Here is a 26,682-nt window from a genome sequence, read left to right on the forward strand (position 1 = left end):
AGAAAACTTTTTTTTTAAGTTAACTAATGCAATGTGCCACAAAAAACCAGCAGGGTGCAGACATTAGCTTTCTGTAAAAACAAAAAAATAATAATCTAAATAATGTCTTTTAAACGGATCTGATAGAAGAACTCCTAACTGTACAAATTCATTTACCTTATGATAAACTCTTTGATATTCCAGCAGCAGGAGCCTAATCTTTGCCAGCAGCCGCAGGAGTGAGCGAAAGCTTCTCCATCACACAACTCTCTCAGATTAGCAAATCTGACGTTTACAGCTCTGTTTTCTCAGCGGACACGAGGAAGTGGGTGTACACACTAGTTGTGCTGTGTGGCTTTGCCTCAGCTCAGATGAGCTCACACAGCCGATGAACACAGGATACTACCAACGTGAGAAGGCGTAAGGACACCGAGCGGCAGCCTGATAGTCAGTGGGAAGTGTGTAAGCTTTTGCGCAAAGACTGTCGACTTCCCTCAGCACTAAGTAGTCAGGGAGAAGGACTTATAATCTTGTGTTTATTTGCATTACGTTGGAGAGACTCGGTGGATTTGCAGGTTTTCTCTATGAATGAGAATGCACTCTTTTCATCGCAGATCGGACTGGAATTCCGACTCCGAGGCTTATTAGAAGAAACCTGTAGCCTACTTTCAACACTCTGCTGTTCGTTGTTTTTTTTCTTCTTCTTCTTTTTCCCTTCTTCAAAAAATGCCAGGATTCCATCATACTCTGTCCATTTAAAGCCGTGCTGTTCGTTTGGAAGAGCGCCAGACCTTCAGTCTTTCAAATATGCAAGTTCCGACCAATAAATTGTGACATTGACTGTCATCTGTGGAGTAAGAAATCAATACTCAAGAAAAGAGGCAAGATATCCCCTGGCACTTCCAGCGAGCATTCACCCCCTCAGCCATCCTGGTAAATATGCACTTTGGTTGAATTAGGATGGATTGGTCCAGCTCGGGGCTTTTTTAGCTGGAGCTGCGCTGATGGGAACTGATTCTTACTGCTGATTTTGTCCATGCAAGACTCGGGGTGGAAACATGTCTGGCCACTTCTCTGAGAGGATCGCTGCTATCAGAGATGGCATTTTGGTCCAGCACTTCGGTTTTCAAGTCTAAAGTGCCCCGGAAAATCTTATTCATGTTCACCCTCTCCCTTTCTGTCACCTACTTGTTCTACAGCTTGATGAGCTGCTACAACTCGCTGCAGTTCCCGCTGCAGGAGAACTATGTGTTTCAAGGCAGGCTGGTGACAGAGGATACAACTTTTGTGACACTGAGGGAGAAACTTTACTCGGCTTCTCCGGGCTTCACGGAATTCACACCGGCTGAGGTAACAACCTCGGCTCCAACTGTTGGAAAGCACAATGAGGCCGAACAAAGGACTGTGGAGTGGACCAGGACGCAGGCGTCTCCAACTAAATCTGCGGCGGCGTTTCGCCCCACAGCGCCGGAGAAGGTGCATCAGGAGATCAGCACCACGGACAGCGAACTCAGGGTGAACTGCACCTCGGATTACGGGGAGAAGAAACTTCCTCAAGCCATTATAATCGGGGTGAAGAAAGGGGGGACCCGAGCCCTGCTGGAGGCTCTCAGGGTGCACCCAGACGTGAGAGCCGTTGGAAATGAGCCACATTTCTTTGACAGGAACTACGAGAAAGGATTGGACTGGTACAGGTGAGCCTTTAAACCAGACAAGTTAAAACATCTCATTCTACCTTTTATGATTGATTTAGACCAAAAACTCTAATTCAAAAATCAGTTATCAATACCGATCAAACAAATCTGGTGAGCAATGTCGGCTGCATTTATTGTATTAAAGTAACAAACACAAGCAAAGGTGAAATAATTTTTACTTATTATTTGGCCACTCTATTACAAAAAATAACATCCCTTCAATGTTACATCCTCAATAAAAATGTAAACATTAAGTTGTCTCTACCTGTTTTTCTCAGTGATGTATTATATTATGTCACAGTTCTCTCTTTTTTTTTTTTTGTAAATTCAAATACAATTAATTTCACTCGGAACTTGAGTTTTTTCAATAAAAAAAATTATTTAGAAATTGCTTTTAGCTCAGGGCTTATACAACTCCTCAAATTGAGATAAATGTCGGAAGTGTCAGTGGTACTTTGGAGAGATATTATAAATTGAAAGGATTTGAAAGCCTTACTGATTTCTGTTTCTAGTTTAATGTTCCTTTAAAACATAATTATAGATGACTTTCAATGTAGCTTAAAACTTTTCAATCATTATCTATGGGTAACATTGACCACCTTTATATTTCTTTGTGATTTTAATAAATGACTAGAGCTCTGCAGGAAATTAATAGTGTAGATCCAAATGTGTTCTATATATAAATAATCAAAACCACTTATCTTTATTCATTTTTCCTGTTATATAATATGCAAAAGTAAATAGTTTACATTCTCTTCACTTTAATAGGCTATGTATATGTACTTTCACGATATCCATAAATTTCTATAATGTAAGCTAATACTTGAATGTCTAAAGACCTCTCAGGTTTGGATCTAGTACTCAAACCTTTTTAAATCACATCCACATCCACTTTCACTCCAGGTTTATTATCTCTGCATCCCTAATGTTTTCATGGAGGGGAAAAAATAATTGTTTGAGGCCTTGTTCATGGTTTGTTGGCCATGGCTCATTTAGGTGTTGTTCTCACTAGTTTTTGGCTGTATACACATTTTCAAATGGATTCAATGAGCTGATAAGAACGATGCTGACTCAAAGTCCCTTCTGCTCCTTTGTAGAACTTGGTTTGTTATGTTTGGCTTGTGGAACATCTGCTTTCATCCTGCTGCATAGACACGGGAACTCTCAGCTCCTCATTTAGCCTGAGCTAATGCAAGCTGTTTCATTATGCTTTCGGTGAAAGGCTCATTAGACGGGAGGACAACATGCTTACATAAATAATAACAAATGTGCTTGTTACTTCTGGGGTCCCTGAGCTCTAAAAGTTTGTGAAGAAGGACTCTTTTTATATCAAACATTGCCAGATTTAGGACATCCTCTAAATAATTTCCCTTTCAGAAAAGACAAAAACAAAGTAAAACTCCATGCTTCACAATTTAATGGGACACTCTGGATAAATCAAGATTTATGTTCTAAGTTCAATGCCCAAGGAGAATGGTTAAATGGTTAAAAAGTAGCAAGCCACTTTTCTTTTTCATCAATAAAGAAATTAATTCAACTAAAGCACGCCTCCGAATGATGCATTACATGACATCTTTCTCCTCAGCTGGTAATTCTCTAGCTAATGTGCACTTAATGGAAGTGAAATTATGATCACTTACAGATGTTTGAAACATCAGCGTAGTTAAATGAGACCGGTGATCTCATGAAGTGTGATTCATAAATTTGGGACTGTCTAAGTAACACCTGCTCCACATCTTGATGGAGATGATGGATAAACTACTGGGAATATGACTCTAACTTTTCATTAATAGGTTGGTATTTTCCCCAATATCCTAATCTTATTTAACACAGTTACTTTTTTCCATTACATGTTCTTAGACATATCTATTTGTAGTATTTGTATTTTATTTTATTTTTTTTATATACATGGGATTTCTCTTGAACAGTGCTACAACAAGACTTTAAAAGATGATAAAAAATGAATGAGAAGAACTTACATATGGAACTGTTAACAAGACATCCCTAAAGAATGTATTATTCAACATTTTGACATTTTTCCTCATTAAAATTAAGATTTTTTTCAATCTTTTTAACCTACTTGAAATTGAATATCTTTATTTAATATTTTATCAAATCACTATATATTATTCTATATCCATCCTAAGAGTTAGGTACCTGTTTTGTGACATTTTATTTAAGTGGATAATTGTCCTGTCAAATACAGTAGGTTAAACACCATATAACACCAGATTTTAAAGATTCAGTTATGAGAAAAGCAGTGCATACAGAATCTGTCTATTTCACTTGTACCCACACTGCAATCTACAAGTACCAAAATAATAATAAAAAGCATACTCATAAATGAAGATATCTCAGATCGAAACAAAGAATCTAACATGAAGAAACACTGAAACTGAACAAATATCAAAATCATTTGTTTCACACTCTTACCATTTTCTTTGGTGAGTTCTACAGAACCTCTTTGATTGATGTAGTTAACAGTGTTAACTACTGAGAGGGAGTAAACATCTGGTTGTCTGTTGCTTGAAAAAAGTAGCACATGTAAAAATGTCACTTGCATAGGTCTCATGTGACCACAGCACATGGTTTCACTTGAAAGTCCCAGTGCCATTTTTAAAACTCTCTACCTTTACATTTGTGGTGGTAGGAAGGTAAACTTTAGTTTTTTGTTTATTTATTTCTTCTGGCATGCAAAAAATAAAAAATCTTACTTCCATTGTTGGGGAAACTTGAATATCCTTGCCTATCCTCTTCATAGTGCATGGAGACAGAATGAAGGTGGGTCTTCATCATGCCCATTGGCTGGTAGCCAAAAAAAAGGGCTTCTACGTCCAATTGTATTTAAACCCTACATCACATTCAAAATAGGAGTGAGGTATGCTTTGTATAAAAAACAGTAAAGTAAAGTTATACAGATTATTTGAGGTACCAATCTTTTGTTTATGTGGTTGCTCTAAAAAGATCTATGCTATTGAAATGAATGAGGAATTTATCTTTACCAAGTTTTAGGTGAGTACTACTAATTGTGGGCAGGGCTATAGTTATTGACATATTTCAAGTAGAAATCTGAATAGTATAACTCTAGTCTGCATTAGGTGTCCAAAAAAAAAAAAAAAAAAAGATTTATATTTTTAATTCCTTTGGGACAGCTTATCTACTGTTTTTTTAACATAAAGTAATTTAAAATTCAGTGCCTTCATTACCACCCACAGAGGACTTCCAATAGCCAATCAAAAAATCTGCCTTTATGTCTGAATAAAGAGAAGGAGTCATTATGGCAAGGATTTCATCTTGTCTCTTTATTTTTTTCTCAAACCGGGGGATATACTCACTCGCTCCGCAATCGAAAGTTCTTGATGCGTGATAATCAATACGGCAATTTTTATCACCAGTTCTCAAGTCTTTGCTGTTCAAGCTTTAGTAGAAAGATAATGTATCTCATAAATTGCACTAAGAATGCCATCGATTATCAGTCATACATGAAGATGTGCGCCCGCTCAGGGTGAACACTAAAAGTAGGAAGGTGCTCTGCTTAAACTTATTTAATAAGGATGTAATGCATTAGATACTTTGACTCTTTTGGTATTTTCACTTTGGCTAAATGTCAAACAATGGTGTTTACTAAAGTATTCACTAAACAGGTGAATGCAAGGGTAGAACCCCATAGTCTTTGGTTAGAATGTATTAATAATTCAACAAAAACAAAATCATATAAAAAAATATTAATGCACCTGAAAAATGAACTGATATATGATAGTTTCTGTACACTCTGCCACACATAATATGCTTTCATTTTAGAGGGATAGGATGAAAAGCAAATGTGACCATGACCACGCAGTACAACAGGTGACATCTCATCTTCAGAGATTCTCTTCTACTTCACACTGATGTCAGTCAGCAAAATTCGGTAAGATTTTATTAGGCTGCTCCAAATGTGTAAGAATTAATTTTCTCCTACTTGATACACTTGATGAAAAATAGATTTTCTAATTATTAACCATAAAACTATGGATGGAAAATTGTAAGTCCTTCAAAGCATTAAATTGCTCCTTAAAGCATATTTGTATTTTACCTTCAAAACTACTGTACCGGACATCATAAATGCTTACTGAATCGTGCTACAAGTTGTCTTCTTAATTGCCAACTCCCAGCCTGATAGCAAGTTGTGACAACCTTGGAATAATAATATTAGTGGAGATGTCATCAACTGTACTAAACATCATAAATTCTTATTGAAACGGCAAATGCAATTTTATGCATGCAACTGCAAAATTCAAAAAGCATAAAAAGGTAAAAAAAAAAAAAAAATGTTAAATGCACTTTAAAGTGCAGCATCTGCTTAAAGTAGATGTCCATTGGCTTACTTTTGTCTTTGAAATGGTGCTTGTGTACAGACTGTCCTGTCAGCTGTGCAAATGAATCCAAATATCTAAAAACCTTATCAGTGGATGTTAGCATATATTTAGAAACCAATACAACACTGAAATTGAGTTTTTATCGTAAGCTGAAGTGTTTTCTTGCAGATTTGATATTAAAAGGCGGCAACTGAAGCAAAATCCAAAAATAAATAAATCCAACATAAAGAAACTAGAGGAGGTCAGGAAAAGAGTGGCCTTGATGATTTGAAGCATTTTGCATAATAACACCATTCAAGATGAAGCTAAATGAATCTACGAATCTAAGCTAAAAGAAAAGATGTGGTAGAAAATTAAAACAGATATGAAGCTTTATAAGATTTTGTTAAATTATGACTTAATAGAAAAAAGAAAAATAAACTGTAAAGCAAGCTGGTTGTATATATAGACTCAAATTTTGTTGTGAACATGCAAGCAGATGCAGTTACAAAAGGCTCAAAGGCTTGTATGTGCCCACTTGAAGAAATCAAATAATTCCATACAAAAAAACAAAAAAAAACTCAAAATAAATCAGCATCCTGCTAAGCAGAGCCAGAGTCTTACTGGGGTTTGTAAGCTTTAATATCTCGATGTTATTAAAATGACACTTTAACCCCTTTGCAATAAAAGCCAAAAGGATGTCCCCATAAATCTTTTGCAAGATATCTTCCCTCCCTTTCCCTGCTGCATCCCTGCACTCAGACAGGAGTGAGCAATAGTCTTAAACCCAGTGGAATTCAGTTACAACAGACCCTGGTTTTGCTTCAGCAAATTCTGTTCAACAGATTTCTATATCTTTTTGTTTTTTCTGCCATTCTTTTTTCAGTTATCTATTATTCATGATCAAACATGGCTTTTGTAAATAGATGTCACGGTGTTGTCATTTTCAAGGTTTTCGTTTCTGCTTTGTATGAATTGTGTATTGTTATAGATCATTCATAGCTAAAATGTTTGGCTTGACCAAGGTTATTCAGTGTTTATTCATTCCACGTTTACCTTATCATTTGCATACAATCACAAAACATATTTTTTAAAACATAAAAGCCCATTCATTGCAGAGACTTGAGTGTTTTGAGTAAAACCTGTGTGTATTAAATAAGCAGATGTGGGCTTTCAAAGAAAAAAATGTGATGGAGCATTAGATTTAATGAGTCATTCTTAGGTCATGAGAAAGGACTTAGTGACAGGAGGTGTTTAATAGAGATGTGTATCCATGGGCAAGGCGAGCAGCAGATAGTTCAAATCCAGCTTTTATCCCTTGTTTAGCCCTTCTTTGCCTCTCTCAGTTCGCTTCATGGGGCAGCTTAGCTTCTGACTCCTTCCACCTGATTGGTAGCCGAGGACTCCACTCACTAAGAAGATGAGACTGTGCAAGGTGGGCCAGATCCCCAAGCAGGCAAGATGCCATCCCTCCTGCTGGGCCTATGAGCCGCTGCAGTGCCTCCCTGTCCCACAGCTCCCCGACGTGGCAGAATCTGCTGACGCCTGATAAGGAAGCGCCAAGACTCATAAGGACGCACCTCTCAGTGCTCCAATGCTGGTGTTGCTGTGGTGGAATTAAACTTTTTAATTAGCACAACACCCCTGAACTCTCAGGAGAGTGGACCGTCTCTCAGGTTTTTCTCAGTGCCCATCCCCTTTTCATTTGATTCAACCAACAAACATCACAGAGCTGTGAGACTTTAGTTACAACAGAAGCAATCGTGTTTATGTCCTATTTGACAGTCTATTAAAATTTAGCAAAGTTTACTAATTATTTAAAAAAACCAGTAGGCTTTTCAGTATGTCTTCTACTTGCACACATACAGTACATACACACACGTTGCCTATGAAATAATGTACTGGGCGGCCACTCTACCACAATATTTTTTTTCCCCATCTCATTAGATCAATATTATGATGAAGTCATGTACTTCAAGTAAGAATTTACTTTTCGTGGGAAAAAAAGGCCACTGGTTGGTGATTGTCAAACATTCAGCTGATTGCAAAGTGTAGTAGAGTACCAACAAGTGCTTTTGCAATCTAAAAGGTAAAAGTGCCAAGTATACAGTGTTGTTAAGACATAATTACCCTCCTAGAGATTTCTTCAGGGTTTGATTTTTTTATTTTGGATCATCAAAAGTATATGTTATAAAAAATGAGCCAGAGTTAAGACAAAATGTAGCTTTAAAACTATGATTAAAAACAAAAAAAGGTGAATTGTGCCCTCCCAGCTTAATAGCAAGTTGTGACAACCTTGGAATAATAATATTTGTGAAGACATCAACAACTGTATGGCTGTCTAAAAGGAAGGACAGCAGGCTATATTTCTTGTGGAAGCTTATGGATTCAGTGTTTGCTGCAAGAAGCTGCCTATCCTATGAGTCTATTGTGGAGAGTGTTATATCTTCTGCAATCATCTCTAGGGATAGAAGTATCAGAGTAATTGACTCAAAAACCTGATATAAGCTAATAAAGAAGCCTAGCTCTGTTCAGGGAAACCTCGACAGTCTCCTTTGAGATTATTTCACATATTGAATTTTATGAAGTAACAAAACAACCCTGATCATCATTTTCATTAAACTGATATACAGCAACAGTGCCTTCAGTCTGAGTCTTCTCCTGGTTTGCTGTGAGAAAGACTGCCACAAGGAATCCTCTTTGCGTAAAGCCACATGAATATCGATATTGTCAAAGGAAAAAAAAAATATATATATTTACTTGTAGTCTTTAAATCCAGGTCTTAAGGTCTGGGGTCCTGCATTTTTTAGTGGTGTCTTTTTTAAGGAGCATTAACACTCCTCAATCAAATGATCAGGTCATTGGCGGGACTCTGGAGAGCTTGACTGCATGCTGAGCAGGTAATTCAGCCATTTTATTCAGGTGCAGAACCTGAGTTATATGTAAGTAGAGTAAATAGAAATTGTAGAGTCATTCAGTTTTGTTATGTCTTCAAGATATGCCTATAGTCTATGTAAAGTGTTTCATCAGGATGGTCATATAGCTGAGCGTCATCAGCATAACCGTTTAAATTAATCTTGTGCTGTGTGATAATTCTACCAATTTAATTTAATCATATATATATATTTATGTATAGTAAGTAGAATTGGCCCTGGCACCGATTCCTGTAGTCCTACACAGGTAAACCTGGAACAGATTTATCACTAACATCAACATGAAACTGAAATCTGTCAAAATCAGAGGGAACTTCCTTAAATGATTTGGTTGGAACTGGATCTAACATACAAGTTGAAGGCTTACTGTAGATGAAGATAATAATTTAATAAAAGTTCAACTGGATGAAGAGTGGAAACATAGTTCAGGTTTTGTAGTTACCTACGATGCTGCCTCACCTTCCTGAGATGAACCAATCATGTTTAGAGTGGTCCACTGATCTTATTTTTAACAGAATTAATCTCATTTATAAAGAGTTACATAAAACATTACTGCTAAGAGCAGGGGGACTTTAGTTAACAAATGAGATCAGTAATAATCAGTTGAAATGGCACTTCAATTAAATACTTGTTCGAATGAAAACAGGCAGAAGGACAGTCAAATCAGTGTCTTGCTCTGCGCAGTTCTAACTAAGAGAGTGATGTTTCTAACTCCTTATAGTTTCCTACATCAGCTAAAGGTTTCCCTCATAACAGTTTGGGTAAACAATTGGACAAAACGTTTTTTTAGTAACCAGAACTAGACCGGACAGGCCAATCTAACAGACCTGGAATGTATCCTCACAGAAAACAAAAACACTGTAACAGCGAGAGGGGGAGGCTCTGGGGTTTCTTTAGTGTACAAACTGGGCTGGCACACATACATCTAAGAAATGATTCAACACTTTCATGGGCAACCAATCTGATTTTCTGCACATATGTTCAAACACTTGATATCCTTCATGACCTAAATTCAACATTTAATGCATAAATAACCTAGATGTACATTTTAAACCAAAATCCCACATTTGACTGGATAAAATTATGAAAATAAATGTAACTAATTTCTCTTTAGTCAAACAAAATACAAAACAGCAGCCAGTGTCATGAGTGTCGTTGTCTGTGCGTAATGCTCTTAAATTAAACAGAAAACTTAAATCATTTTGATAAAAAATATAATGGAAGCAATGTTTAAAGATGTTTAAATGAAGCCAGCTCCCATGGTTTATGACTGAGTGATGCCAGTGAAAAGTGATTCTCAGACAGTTTTTTTGTAAAGTTTGCCAAAATTATTTTCACTTTTGTATGGAGGGGAACACAGTGTAAAACAACACTGTAAAAGTGAGTTGCTCAAAAAATGCACATCCTGAAAAGCCTTAGTTGTCCCGCATTGTCCCTTATAAGCCCCCTTGATTTGATTTATTTATTTAGCACACACATCATTACAAACAATGGTGCAAGGAGGGAACAAAGCCGACTGGCTTGTACATGTGGTACCTGGCCATCCTCAGTAGGTTGGGCTTAAAATTGTATCTTTCCACTTTATCTGTTTTTCTTTTCTCCTGAGTTTCTACCATGGGTATCTACACTTTTTTTTTTTATGTTTTATTGATTGTGTATGTCTAAGACTGCCCAACTTAATATGTAAGCACAGTGTGTTTCCAGGCAAACCTATATGGGTTATGGTTTACCTTGAGGTTCAGAAATTTTACTTTGTATTTTCACAAAAGTGGATATCCTCTTACTTTGTCTCTGTACCTTCTTCATCTCTAACTCATGATAGTGCCACCAATTTCCTGCGTAGGTCCGACTTAAATAGACCAGGGGTCCACCTCATTCTTTGCTACACAAGCACAGTTGCAAATAATCTTATGCGGTCTGTCCAGCCCAATGCGCTTCAATGAGATATAATTGCCTTAACTTCATGCATTTTCTGTCAGATTGGACATTAATCCTGCCCAATGTGTCCTGGCCTTTAAGTAGCAAGAAGTGAATTTTACATGGATGGAATTCTGTCTAAACTGTTAGTATAGCTGTGATTTGTATTTGACCATAAGGTGATATAAAGCTTAATTAGGCTAAGTTTGATTTAGTTGGAATTTCAAATAGAACAATATTAAAAAGCTTACAAAGTTTTAATCTGAAGGATGTATCAGAAATGTATCTACGGTATTCAAAGTGGGCAGAATAGAGTGTCACATTTCCTTTCAGAAAGTTTTTATTTTTAACCACTTTTCGATTGTTCCTAAATTAAAGTACCCCTCCTTTCAGAATCCGAGATAAGTTTGATCTTTTTTATGGAGATCAATGGAAGAAGCGCTAACACACCATTCTATGTGTCCATTTGCATAAGAAGAAAAAAACAATCCTCTGGAGAAGTTAATTGGCATAGTCAATTTCATCCTGCCTTTGAAATCTATGTATTTGCTCCTCCTTTTCTCTCACACACATTTGTCCTTTTCTCCAAGTCTGCCGCAGCTACACTCAAATCCTTAAAGTAAAAGTCTATTTCACTTACGCTTAGAATTTAATTCACAATTTCCCCCCCCTTTTTTGTGTCTTTGAAATAGCTGAGAGTTACAGTTTTCTATCAAGTCTCACATCCACTTTTTTGTATTCATCAAAAGAGTATGATCAAATTTAAAGCTTCATATTCCTCTAACGCTCCTGGGTTAGTGGGAAGGTCTAAGACAAATTTTCTATCCATAACATGGCCAGACCATCTAAAATAAAATGACATTGCTTTGTCTGTTAAATTATTTATTTTAGGCACACAATGAAGTATAGGCTAAAGCTATTTTATTCTCAAAAGGATTCATTTGTCCCAAAAGATAATTTGCATGTGGCAGAATTGGAGTGTTCTGCTTTCAGTCTGGAGAAACAATGACTGCCCGGCAGAATCTTGGTCTACAGACGTCTTTAAATCTCTGCAAATAAGGCTACCTTGGGAAAAATGTGCATGTCAATCATACTTGTCAAGATTCCAATTTCCATTCCACATCTCCTGGAGCTGCCTGTGCTCCTTATTGGCTGGGAGGGATCTGGTCTCATGACACAAGCTGATGCATTTGTTCAGTCAAAGGGAAAACCCTGACAGGAATGGTCATGGAGCCAAGATACAGGGGCCTCTGGGAGTGTGTTTAAAATGTGTTTCCAGGAGCTGATAGGTGCTTCTGTAGTATGTATTTGCTGAAGGATGGTGGAAGAAAATTGTTTGCGTCTCCCTCTGCTACAAGAAGCAATATCATGTGAGTATGATCATTAGGCACTGGATATATGCACCAATATGCTGCATAAATATTTTTTTCTTTCTTATCATGGAAAAAAAACAATTATTAATTTTAAAAGAGATAGATTTCTTGATCTTTGTTTTTACAAAAATGCATTTTATTTCTTAACAGCTATAATTTAGTAAAATAAAAAAAGACAGATTCAATTATAGCTTTGTAATGTGTTGAGACTCTAGAGGTGTGAACTAATTCTTCTGTTTACACCCCTTAGTCACTGTCACAAAGACGCACACATTCATTGGCTTTCTAGATCTTATGTGTTCGTCTGTCCTACAATCTTTGAAGTTTTTCATCGCTTTTTGTTGCTTACTCATTAATGCTTTTTCTTGCAAACCACCATGTGGTACTTTATATAATTTTAGAACAGTGTGAGAATTTGTATGAGCTATTATGTGCATGAACCCCAGTTCTAACATGCAGCTGAGATGGGCTGTGCTGATGCTTTGAAGAAAGAATCTTCTCAGAGCAAGCCTGGTCTTTCAGCTCTGCAGCTAAACATATTGCTGTCATCTTTTCCACAGACAGACACAGTATTTGGTAACTTGGAAGTCATTAACACAAGCTCTGGCATTTGCCAAACTCCCCTGAGACTTTGGATTAATCCGCTGAAATGCAAAAGGATGCTTTTAAGGATTATGCTAATTGCTAATTGCTGTATCAGAGGGTGATTGTTTTTTCTGGGTAATTTGGATTATTGGGATTAGAGATTCAGAAGAAAGTTGACGTGTTGTGCCTCTCTAATAATGTTGTTACCTGCTCTCAACCATGAAGCAAACTCTTCCCTTGTGGGGCCTTTTACACAAGTGAAATATTGTGAGCGTGCCTTTGCACGCACAGTTGACAACACAATCACACATAATGAAATGAAGAATGAAATATGCTGCAGACAAATTGAAAACACTTTTAGTTTAAATTAGAGCTCGTATAACATAAGCTCTACCCTGAGGTTAATGTGGAAAATTTATTTTGGCTTGTTCCGCCTCTTCTCATAATCAATATTCATCAAATGTGTTTCACAGTTTGTTTTTATTATTCTAAAAAGTAAAATGCTGCATAACAGCACTGCATATTCCATCAAGTTGAAATGTTCAACCTTCTCACCAAGTAGCTGTACCTTTTAGAAATCACTTTTTTCCCCAAAGAGGTAATATGCAACATTTCTGTTCCACTTACTTAAAAGTTACAATGAACATTTTAGACCACTGAACTTATAAACTAATTGATGTTAGTCTTCCTAAAAAACTGCTTCACTCTTATGAACCTTCAGCCTAGCTTAAAAATATTATATGTATTTTTCTTTTGACATTATTTAAGTTTAATGAATGATTGACAATTATTTAACTTCATATCCTCAACCAGACAGTGTTACTATTTGTTCAAATAAAAATATGATAAATAATTCCAAAGTTTCAAGTTGTAAATTAAGAATTTTCACTCACTAAAAAAGATCTGGGATAAATCAATTTTGTGCATGTTTTGAAAATGATTTGAGTGCATACAGTATAGAAATTGTGCTCACTCTTTAAAAGCGCCTTTATTTTCACCACATCTGTTTCTACTGTTATACAATTAGGAGAGTATCTGAAACCAGTCTCGAAATGCTCTAATTGTTAACTAAAGACTTAACGTAATAATTTTAAAGGACAATTGGTATTAACTATACCTACAGGAGGAAAGTGTACGATGATTAAACACACAATATCACATCTTTAATTAAAAGTCCATTACATACCATACTCTTCGGAGAGAAATTAATTTACATGCCCTAATATCGAATTGCTTTGCTGATTTTCAGGTAAATTAGTTTAATGTTATGTTGGAAATTTACAAAACTGATCCCAAACTCAACATTTTTATCAAGTCATTTTTAAATGAACAATATTAGAGTCCCTGATATAATTTCTAAAGACCTGTAAGCTGTATGGTCAAAATTTGAGGCCATGCAGTATATTGGGTCAGTGAGTGATTATAGGGCATGGCTTGCTAAACAAACAACTGTGCTTATTATGTTGTTGATCAACTAAATCTGAGTTTTCTGTGACAAAGAGTTTTTTTCATTCTACCATGATGTTAACAGTGAGAAAAATCCTCTATTGGAGCTTTTGTATTCTGTTTGTGTTACATGACATCTCAGCTTGCTAAAATACTACTAATCAGTTACCATGATGCTCTGAGCCAACTGCTAAATATATGAAGCAGTAGACAATTTATTGTGTTGTTGTCTTTTCAAACAGGAGTTTATAAATGGAACTTTATCCAAACAAGTTGAATGTAAAATTATCAATCAAGCAGGGAGGTACGATCTGGGTGTTAGCCTAACAATTCACCAAAATATGCCACATCAAAGTGTAAAGAATACTGGTGAGAACCTCTACCAGCATTTACAGCATCAAAATATCATCAAGAGCAAGGCAGCTATTTATTAAACACTGTGTCAGGCAACATTAATTGTAATTACTGTCATTTGGATCAATACATTTCTCAGTTTCTAAAGAGGCCTTTGCGGTCTGTTCTAGAATATCACAGAATGTTCAGTGAATGTGGAAACACAAAAACAGTACTATTGCAGAGGATGTAGGCTATTGCTGCACCTTAGAGCTACGTAGTTTTCAAGCCAGTAACATAAATAAAAATATTTCACTTATGCAACCTTAGTTTAAACTACAGACAACACTACTCTACAGGAAAAATAAGCCAAAAATCAACTTGTGGCCTGCTAGCTAGTAGATATGTTACTTTCTTGAACAAACATAATATTTCTACATTTGCCATCACCAAGATGTTTTTGAGAAAAATGCACTTTTTATCTCTGCCAAGCTGGATTTACTACCCTTTTTTTGCCTCATGCAGTATCTTACATTGGTCTCCTGGCAAGCTGAAAGCATACTGTAGATGTTTCTCTGCTGAGTTTGGATTTATATTTGTTGTCAATCTCACATGGTTCTAGTTTCTGTGAGTAGCTTTTGAAGTCTGGAAGAGCAGATCCTTACAATTTCAGATTTATTTTGATATAGCAATGTGTCAAGCTGTCCCAGGACAAGACACTATAAGCCATGCTTCAATATTCTAATATGTGAATGGCTATATTCCTCAAAGGAATAAGAATTTCAAGAAGAGGTGGAAAAAAACAATTTGGATAATATGTACGTTTTTCTTGTAATATTCATATACATATCTCTAATTAGAGAAAGGGGGGAGGGTGTCACATTGTTATACCAGAAAATGATGTTTTTGAAAGGTGGAGCAACAATGTACAAATGCTGTATTTACAGTGATATAAAGCTCATGAAAACAGCTAACATCATCACAAATTCAACATCACCTTCACTGCTGAGAGCTTATATAAGATATTTATGCTCACATATGTAACATCTTACAAAGCTTACAGGAACTAAACATTAATTAGCAACCCCTTTTCTGAAAATGTTGCATCTATGTCCTCTAAAGTATGTTTGGTAAGACATTTAGTACACAAGCTAGTCTATTTAACAAAATCTTTGTCGCACTGTTCTTAGTGATGATGTAAGCTGCATGTTAAACTTTAATTCTCATCCAAACAGATAGATTTTCATAACTTCAAGCAGGATATACGAGTGAAGCAAATCAAATACCTTACTACAGAGTAATAAAAATGCTGGCAAGAACCCTGTGCATGTCAGTTAAAACAGCAAAGCAGGAAAATGTAAGCCCTCTATTAGGATAATTTGCATTTGGATCATTGACTATTCCTTTGGTTATATTTTATATGAGATGTGAAGTGAGCTTGGTTTTTCATTTCTTGCATCTTAAGTAGACCATGGTGAACTGACCAAAAGTTGCTTTCTACTCGAGTCGACCTCTAGTTTGTTTCTTCTCCACAAGTAGGAAGGAGGCAGAATCCTAACTATGAATTGATTTTTGGATGAGCATACATTTACTTTAAAATGTCTGCATAAATCATTTATGCAGTACAGCACCCTTACTGTCTTAGCAGATTTAAGAAACAACATACATTCTTCTTGTGACTCAAGGTCATTTTGCCATCGCAGACTTAAACAGTGTCCTTTGGTTTTTATAAAGGACCACCTTACCATGAAAGTGCAACTTGGCTGAGGTGAGAAGGTGACTGCTGCAACTAATTGGTTTATTTAATTCAATTTATTACCACTGCTGCACCGTATGAAACATGCTGGTCACTGTAGGATTGAGGTTTCATAATTGAAAGAGAGATTACCCTCCTTTTTCAAAGGGGAGAATATAGTCTCCTTACATGCTAGATTTTGTTGCCCACAAAGCCGGATGTAAATCTGCAGAACTAAGTGAATACAGATTTTCTGGTAAAATTTCGACTTTAAGGCTTATTTTGGACAAGCCCTCTGATCAGCATCATGCTGTTGCTATGCTCACAGGGCTGGGAATCTGTAATAAATGAGGGCTTTGTCAACGTGTCCACTATTGGATGCTGGAAGGCAGAGTCTTTTGATTTCCGTGTGTCAGCTGAAAGTACTCCAGCACATTTTATTTTTTTTTTATTTAGCACATGTTTAACATTCATCGCTATCTTTTTCATCTATTATTTATCTCCATGGATCAAGAGTGGCATTTTATTTCTGCTTTAAGCATACTAGGATAATTAATTAATCCCTAACATTATTAAGTTGGATTCATGTCAACCTATATCTCCCTCCTTACACATTGGGCACATTTTCCCCAATTAACATTTTCTAAATTTCAGATCAAATCTCTAGAATACAAATGAAGCAGCTGCTGGAACCATGTTGTCCTAGCTCAAAGAAAACAGCTTTCTCTTAAAGTTCTAAACCTTTTCTTCACAGGAATAAACATGCTCTCTGTGCATATCAGGTTAACTCCAATACGTCTTGGGGGTTTAGAAATGTAATGCACCATGATAATTAGTCAAGTAATGGAGCAGTGTTGAAGGAAGGAATTTCACACCTTGAGTTCAAATAATGCACGGTGTGATTTTTTTTTTAGGTTGTAATGTACATATGTTTCCTTTGTAACGTTTTTACAGCCTTGATGTTTAATCAACACAGGCTGCTGGTGCAATGGCATATTTTTATTTTAAGCAATCTGCATGAGGGGATTAGATGCTACATGCAGAAATATTTCTAATGCATAGAAGTATCCTTTTTGCCAATATGTTTAACCAAATGAAATTATGTTGCTATACAGAATCTGTAACAGCATCGCCTATGATAGTGGAGTCGGTGCTCCATGTTCACAGTATAAACCATTTCCTGCGGCTCTAACAACAATGAATACAGCTCTAAGGACCCAGAATACAGCTTTTTCTTTCACTTCTCTGTTGATTGCAGGTAATTTCTTTCACCTGACATCCCAGATGTGAACTGACTTCTGATTACACATTTTAAATGGTTATTTTCTTTTATATCTGTAAGTTTTGTCTTAAAAAGAAAGACATTTATACTTTATGACAAAACTGGTGTCTGAACAATGTTGGGGAGGGAAAAAAATAATATTTTAGATTATTTTAGGCCTGACAGTCTTTACCTCACAGAGGGATGTCTGTAGAGGTGCAGAAGCAAAATATTCTGAAGTATAATGAGAGAGTGGGTTGCTCAGGCTCTTTGACATCAGACAGGCTATGCCTCCTGCCCTGCATAAGTGCTAACCCACAGAGTCAGATGTGGTTCTTTTTCCTCCATGAATCCATTGGTTTTTGTTTCCTCAGACCCTGTTTCTCTTTTCTTTAGTTTTCATTCAAACTCAATGTCTGAAAAGCACAACAATGTCCACCACATGTTCTGTCGTTCTTAAAAGTTGCCAGAAAACTCATGCAGTGCAAATGAACAAAATCACCAGCCACCCATTGTTCTGACACAATTACAAAGAAGTAAATGAAAGTTTTTTGCATTCTTTATAATCTATTAAAAATATGAATAATAAGATTATATTATTGCAAATATAGTAGTTAAGAGAGACTAAAGGAGATGCCAAACATGACTTCTGAAAGATGAGGTTCAAAAGCCAAAGACAAACAAATCTAAGCCAGTTCCATAACAGCTTAAAAAGTAATGAAAAAGAATAAACATTTTAACTTTAATTAACCATTACTTTTTGTAGCTTTTGAGCTTTGCTAGGTTAGTATATACACCAATGTCTTCTGTTTCTATATTAATGCGTAGAAACTTTTAATTTGATGTTATTTACATGAAAGCCTGCAGTTCTCCTTTTTTCCTCTACTTTAACATCATTATTTAATTTGACTTATTTCTACACACATTCTTAACAAGTGGTAGTGATACTCTGTTGCTTAAAGATCTTAATAAAGAAATTACATTTTCCTACCAATATATAATTGATAACTAGTCTTAAGCACATTATTACATTGCAGTGTGTCAAGAAAGCAATCTATTTTCATTCATTACTTTAGCAAAAGGTTTCTTATCTTCTCTCATGATTCGTTCTATTTTGATACGTTAAAAATATCTGGGTCACAACATGCTTTATCATGCCTATGATTTTTGAAGGTGCTTATGAAACCTGCTTGTTTTGTATGCAGCATGTGTATTTAGATAGACCCTATTAAAATCTAAAATCTGGTATATTTGGAAAAGGTAAACTGAACAATTTTAACACTGATACACACATATGAGCTGCATCCATATTAAAGATTGCTGTGTGTAAGGTCATGTCTTCTGCTCATTTAACGTATTTCAGGAGTTTGGACATTTTACGGTGAAAACTAGTAGAGGCTTGTTTGCATCATAGTTTAAAAAAAAGAAATCTAAATTGAGCATGCATCTACATTTTGAATGTAACCAGAAGCTGCTGTCTCCACATTAAAATACATTTGATAGTATACCTTAAGTGGACATCAATTTGCTTTTATTATATTATTAGATGAATAGAATAAGCATTTTTCTTTGTGACTTAAAGAAAGCAAAGGCTTTCTTTTTTCATTAACACAATCCAAAGTGCAAATAGAAGTATCAAATTAATCTGGCAATTGGTAAATTTATTAGAATGCAAGCAAATCAGATAATCACGTATTAGCATTAAGTGTTGACAACACTTAAATAAATGATCCCAATCAAGTGGCTACTGCATTTGATTTTTTATCCCATGACAAATGTCTTATTGTCCAATTGATCCTTAGATTACTAAAACCTAAACAAGTCACTTATACAGAAGTAGCCGAATCAATGAAATGTTTAAAAGCAAAAGATGCGTATGGACTTCATGCATATCATTTTACTGTAGAACACACACTGACACTCTGTTGCACTAACTCACTTGATTTATTTATCATCCAGTGAGGAAGTGGGCTCATCAGACTGGAAGGTGGTTACATTCTAACAACTTTTTAAATAAGGAAACAAGACTCTTACATCAAATTATCTCCCTATTAGAATATTATCAGTAGTGTCAAAAGTGACAGAAAGTGGGTAGCTGAGCTGCTCAACCAACATCTTAGCTATGGCCAATCCCGCCTGCACCTAGCCTGATAAACCAGACTAAATGGGAGATGAAAGGGGTTATTTAGTCTGGCCCCAATGAATGAGACATCGGAAGATTGTTGATCAAAACAACTAATTGTTTTTCAATGTACAGACATGTGCCATTAGGAACATGTCTGTACACATGCTTTCAATGTAGTGCTTCATTGAAAACTGCTGCTGCCGCAGTGCATGCTACTCTTGTGCTTTCTCCAGCGTCTTGCAGTGTTTTCGTCACGCCCTCAAAACCCTGCCCGCTTTGTATCCAGTCATTCAAAACACATCTCTGCTTTGTGATTGTCCCGCCAGATTTAGGGGCTGGGTCATTGATCGTGGCTACACCAACTTGCAGGCAAAAATGGGTGGGGCTAGTTTAATAGGCTAGCCTGCACCCCATATAATTTGACTTTTGCCAATACCACTTTATAGTAAATAATATTAGTAAAATATAACTTTGTAGACTTCGGACCACTTTCATTTCAAAAACATGTTAAACTCACCACTGATTTTATCAAGGTCACTTTATAGAACATAAAAAAATAAGGCCATTTATGATAAAAAAAAAAAAAAAATCTTCAAATGTGTTTTTACATGTACTGATATTTTCCCATTTTGATTACAGTATTAAATTTTGGTCACTCACTTGAGAAGCAAACTGAAAGTCTATAGAAATCTTTTATCAAAATCTTAGATCAGAAGCCTTTGTCAAATCATCACTACAATGTCCTTGAGAAATTAAAAAACACCCATTTTTCATAACCTCATTGAATTTGAAAAGTGCTCCCTATCTGCGATGCAAAATTCTTCCTTTTTTTTCCCCCCTCCCCAATTCCAAATTTATTGAATCTTGACCAGTCAGTGCTCTCATCACCATAGCCTCCTGTTAAGGAGATTTTAAGATCCTAATGAGAAGAACAACATTCGGACAAACTGTTCTGTCCATTAGAGGAGGTAAGATTTGGAACAGTGTGCTAACAAATATAAGTACATTTTTATTTCGGTAAAAAAAAAAAAAAAATTTCTTGAAGTAAATCAGTCCTGTTGTATTTTTTACCTCAGCGGGAGTTATGTTTTCATCTACATAAGTTTGTCTGTTTGCTTGTCTGTCCGTTTTTAAAATTACAACCTAAGTAATGGATGGATTTTGCTGAAAATATCAGATAAGGTGCGTATTATGACTGGCAACAAATGGTTTCATTTTGGTGATGATCGCCATCTGGATCCAGGAATTTTGTTGAAAGATGCTGTGAATACAGAATATACTTAGGGTGGAATAGCAATATGTCGGGGGAAATTAGCTACTTGGCGGAGGTTGCAGTAAAAACAACTTTATCTGTGCAAGTTAAATACATTTATGTTTGATGTATGTATTTTTTGTATGTGTTATATCTACTTTGGGATTAAATTTGCAGTTTTGCTGAAATCTAGCACATTTACAATTAACTTACAACTTGTAAAGAAATAATGTCCACAGTTCTGATCAAACATATAAATACATAGCTCATCGAGTGGTAGGATACTTACATTAAAGTGTCAGAAGGGTATGAAAGTTTTTTTTTTCTTTGTTGTTTTCTTATAAAATACAGCTAAGGCTTTATTGCGATTTAAAAAAGAGGCATCATATAAATCTCTAAGTCTGATTAATTGCATAAAAAATTATCACTCAGTAGGGAAGTTTAATGTTAATTTTTTTTTTTTTTTGGAATGGCATCTAAAACTGAATCTAAATTGAGCTTAACAGGAAGGTCTTGCTATGTTTCTCTTCACCCAAACTGAACCATGTTATTTTTTCAAAAACATATTATATATATATATATATATATATATATATATATATATATATATATATATATATATATATATATATATATATCATTTTATGATATATACATATATATATATCATTATATATATACATATATATATCATTATATATATATATATGTATATATATATATATATATATATATATATATATATATATATATATATATATATATATAATATGATAAATGTCAGTGAAACTTTTACCTTAGATTGCATGGCATGGATAAAATGCTGTTGATGATTGTGCTCCTGTTTATATTCATCTGCATCTGAGTTGATTACCTGTTTGTTTGCAAGCTCCTCCTAAAACTTTATTACGCATACATTGACATTTCTAAATCAGTCTTTAGAAAGCCAATCTAGCCAAGTGGAACTATACTCCATACTCCATAACTCTTATAATGTACTCTAAACTTTAAGATTTAGTTTTCCAAAACTACTGCAGTATATATATATATATATATATATATATATATATATATATATATATATATATATATATATATATATATATATATATATATATATATATATATATATATATATATAATGATATATATATGTATATATATAATGATATATATATATGTATATATCATAAAATGATATATATATATATATATATATATATATATATATATATTTTTTTTTTTATAGAAAATCAACCATTTTAGCCTAAAGGACATCAAAACAAACATTAAATGTATTATCTGGCTCTAAATACCAATGACACATTATATTTTGGTCACTAGCCTAAGACATCAGGTCTTAATGATGGAATTGATTCTTGAATATGGTGGCCATGGTATTTTTTTTCCCTCTGCAATCATAAATAAATACAGTTTAGACACAAATGTTCAAGATTATCTCTGTTGTTGACAATCTGTAGTGACAAATACATAAATAAAATTCTTATTAGAGGTAAGGAATAATTTAAAAGAAGATGATTTATCATTCAAGTTAGTCATCTCCAGGAACCTTTTTTCAGCATTGGCAATGAGCTAGTTAATTATCATGCTGCTTTCATTTGTAGGGTATTAGAGAGAGTATTTCTCTCTCTTCTCAGATAGTACATTCAGATACTAACACCTTAATTTAATGACCTCACATAGGTCAGATATTGTTTCAGCAAAAACAGGCCACTTGCTTTAACAATTCTGTTAATAACTGCAGATATACCAGGACCTAGGAAGAATTTCATGAAATAATTTTAATACAGATATTCAATCCCCCAGTTCTACTACTCAACTGTATATTTAATTATTGTATACCTTTGTCTCCATTTAATTACAAATCCTTTAAGGTTCCTGATTAATTGGTTAGTAATAAGTTAAGAAGCTCTACAAGGTCTTGTTAAAGGTTTTCCACTTAAAATAAACTTGTTGAGTTGTTCCTGCGGTATAATTGAATAGCCTTAGTTATTTTTCTTCAGTTTCAGGATTTTTTTCTTAATCACATATGCTCCTTATCCAATTTAGCTTTCCCTCCAATATACATGTCAGTTTTGCCAAAATTAACTTACTGATGTGAAAAAATGTTTGTGTATTGATGAGCCTGTATATAAATTAACCCAGAAAAGATCTTTGATTTTATTTATCAGCAAATTTGCTATCAAAATGTTTGCTCCTTGAGAATGATTTTGAACTCATATTAACCTGTCTGACAAACGTATTTCTGTCTTTAAGGAATAATTGAAAACCTTGGAAAACAAAGGATTTAAATTAAAGCTACAGTGTGTAATAATTACAGGGATATACAGTCAGAAATGTAATATATTATACATAACTATGTTATTTTATCATCATCTACGAGCTCAGCCTCTTAACCTTAATATTTGCGTTGCCTTAGAATTCGTTATTTATAATTACATAGGAGCAGGTCTCGCAGCCATGGAGGCAGACATCTTTGCACTACGGCAGCGCAGAGCCAACAAACTAGCGATTGCTAGATCGCCCATTACGCTCGAAAGTAACTACGGCAAGTGGTTTAAGTCTACATGAAATCTATACCCTACACAGACTAATGAAATACTATCTGTAAAATTATCTATGTAAACAAACCTCATCACTTGAGAAGGTAGGTGATGCGGATGTCGTGGAAGACATTTTGTCCCGTAACGCTCGCCGTACTGTTGGGGGGGAGAAGCGGTGGGGGGGAGATGTTCATGTTGCTGCGGTCTGCAGTCTGGACGTTAGATGTCGCTGAAAATTACACACTGTAGCTTTAATTAAAAATTCATAACAACAAAGAGGGGCAAATAACTGAAATTATGTATGGTCTACAGTAAATTAACCATACAGGTTAAAGTATACCCTAAAATATTTGTTAAAAGGTTTTTCCTCATACTTTTTATGTAACCTTGTTGATTATTCGCAGACTTTATTTTGTTAATTTGAATACTGTAGATCAGCTTTCTGACAGCGACCAGGCCTATAAGTACAAAGGTTAGATAGGATTGATGCTAGAACTTTGGAAAGGCAATTTCGGAGGCTTGATGTTAGCTTGCATTATTTAATTAAGATGCTCACATTGAAAATCCAAATATCCTGTAAAAAGTTTTAGTGCCAGAAAAGTAAATGTTTGAATCATTTGACCAAAATGATAAGTATGTCACCAAAATAACCTTTTTGTAAAGCTGTAATTGCTAAAATTTAAAGACCTGGCTAATCTTAAAACTTCACTAACCATGTGGAAAATGAAGCACAAGTTATTACCTGAACACACATGTATAAGAACTTGACTTTGATCACAAATGACAGAAGACGGAAAGGACACTTTTGTGTACCTTCTCCCGAAACTCTTTAAGAAAGAGGGGGTTCATGGTTGCTGGGGTAAGATTACGGAATTTGTTAAAGAATAATATCAAATGTGCCCAAACAATAGACATATTTAAAATTATGTTCCTGGAGACAAGAGGAATATATAAAAAAATATAATTTTCATGTTGAAGTGGGAAAAAATTCTTAAATTTTTTAAAATTACTTAAACTATTGTTTTAGAAAAACTTAATAGCGGGTCGCAATTGTGTCGAATAGATCACTGTTGTTGCCCTTGTTACGTCCACAAGGGCACAACATATTTGAGGACACAGACAAAACTGAGGGTACAAAATAATTTATTTATTCTGTAGTTCATTCTCTTTCCAAAAAAACACTCTTTCTCAAGACAGCTGTAGGGATGTTCTGTAGAGAGAGAAAAAAAAGAGAAAAAACAGAATTAAATATCCTCAGCTTCTGTGTACAAAAATAAAGGAAAAAAGAAAAAAGAACCAAACAAAATATTAACAGAAAGTTGGACCTGGTGAGCCGATCAAAAACAAAAAAAACAGTACAGCAGGGGGCCAACCCTATACAGGGCCATCGAAGCCCCTACTCGTACTGGACAGCAACTACTAAGCACAATAAAGAATCGAAAACAGGACAACCGGTCCCACCAGGCCAACATCAAAATGAAAACAGCTTCCAAGCAAAGCTAACAAAAATACCGCATGGCAGGTCGGAGGTGTCGGCTGCGGCCTACAGCAGCTGGAGACAGGTGCACCTTCTCCGTGGTGGAGATGAATGAGCGAGCAAAGAACGGCCTCCAAGATCAAAACCCAGCCCCTTTATAGGCAGTCCAACAACCACTAATTAACCGGGGAAAAAAAGTAACTCCAAAACATAGGAAACAAAAATTAATTAGACTAAAAGTCAATATTTAACTATATAGAAAAAATAATTGAAAATAATTGTGCCCAATGCACATAACGGGTCATTGATTTTTTTGTAACAATCACAAAGGGGCATAGACAATAAGACAAGGTCTTCATCATGCTCCTTTTCACCATCTCCTGTTCATATTAATGTATGACCATGTAAAGAAAATAAATAAAGAACGTGGATGGATAATGCATGGCATAAGTTGAATTTTTTTCACATTTGAATAAACTTGAATTTGAAGTATGTTTGAGGGAGCCAATAGAAGGCTGGGATGGAACTCGTTAATGGAATTTTTAAGCTGCGTCTAAATTCCAATTATAGCACTGGGCTTCTGTTTCATCATATTTCAAGAAAGCAACAGTGAGAACTCTATCATGAATAGGAATGCTGCTTTAATGTTCAGACACAGCTTTTACCCTTCCTTATGACATTATGTGATGGAGACATACATGAATAATGCTAGTCAATTTGGGAAATCAGCTTTCCAAAAAAGGAGAACAAAAAACACAAGTTACACTCTGACTTACTTTTATGATTGTATATAATTATGATACCATGTTGACTAGAATACATCAGCTGTAATTTTCATATCCAAATGTTGCATGATAATCAGTTTGAGATCTTTGTTTTATTATTCATGGAGAAGTCCAAAGCGATATAAATCATTATGTGAGCATTGAGACTTACCTGTGGTTGAAAACTGTATTATCACAGTATGTGTGCTTGGCATATGTGTTTAGCTGTTTATAATTACAGCATATCCCATTTTAGTGAGTTTGTGCTTTTATAAATGCATAAATACATTTAGGATGTAAACATATGTTTATGTTTGAATTGACTGAGACTGTGTAATTGAATACATGCATACATATGTGAGAAAAAAAAACCTCTAAAAAGGCAGGACACCAGTTCTATGGTTATAGAGGCATCTATATTGTTTATGTACCGCCAAGCTCACACAGTATTCTCCCCCTCACTTTTCAGATGAAAGCATAAATTGCCTTAGGCTACTCTTATCGAACAGCAGCTTGTATGAGTCTAAGCTGCTACAAAGACATTCACAAAACACTCTGGAATAAAACAAATACTAAATTTAAAACAATACTAAATTAAACATGTAAAAAACAGTGGACAATATTGTTGAAGGCATTTTCTTCATACATTATTATAATTGTGTTTTTAATGGCTTTTGCTTAAGCAAGTTATTAGTATCAAGCTCTGATGAAAATGAAGCTGCGGTAATCAAAGACTCTGCATTAATTACATAAATGAACAAAGGAATCTTGTTGCTGAAGATAAACACCATCAAAGTTACGGAGGAAAGTTAATGCAAATAGGGTCCTTGGAGAAGAGCTGTGAAAGTGTCTTTTATATGCATGTTGACAATAGGACATGCGTGATTTAAAGGCCACACATGATAAC

At 35.0% G+C, this 26,682-nt stretch overlaps 1 protein-coding gene across 1 annotated transcript in view; it reads left to right on the top strand.

Annotated features, from left to right (window-relative positions):
• Nucleotides 1–222: 222 nt before the first annotated feature.
• hs3st4 (heparan sulfate (glucosamine) 3-O-sulfotransferase 4) overlaps nucleotides 223–26,682 on the top strand; it is a 104,070-nt gene continuing 77,610 nt past the window's right edge. Inside the window, exon 1 of the mRNA XM_038287798.1 lies at nucleotides 223–1,673. Within this exon, the coding sequence (XP_038143726.1) occupies nucleotides 1,078–1,673 (596 nt within the window). The 5' untranslated portion in view covers nucleotides 223–1,077. The remainder of the gene's footprint in view (nucleotides 1,674–26,682) is intronic.

The sequence above is a fragment of the Cyprinodon tularosa genome, unplaced genomic scaffold (assembly GCF_016077235.1).
Source record: "Cyprinodon tularosa strain WSP-4 unplaced genomic scaffold, ASM1607723v1 ctg246, whole genome shotgun sequence".
Taxonomy (NCBI): domain Eukaryota; kingdom Metazoa; phylum Chordata; class Actinopteri; order Cyprinodontiformes; family Cyprinodontidae; genus Cyprinodon; species Cyprinodon tularosa.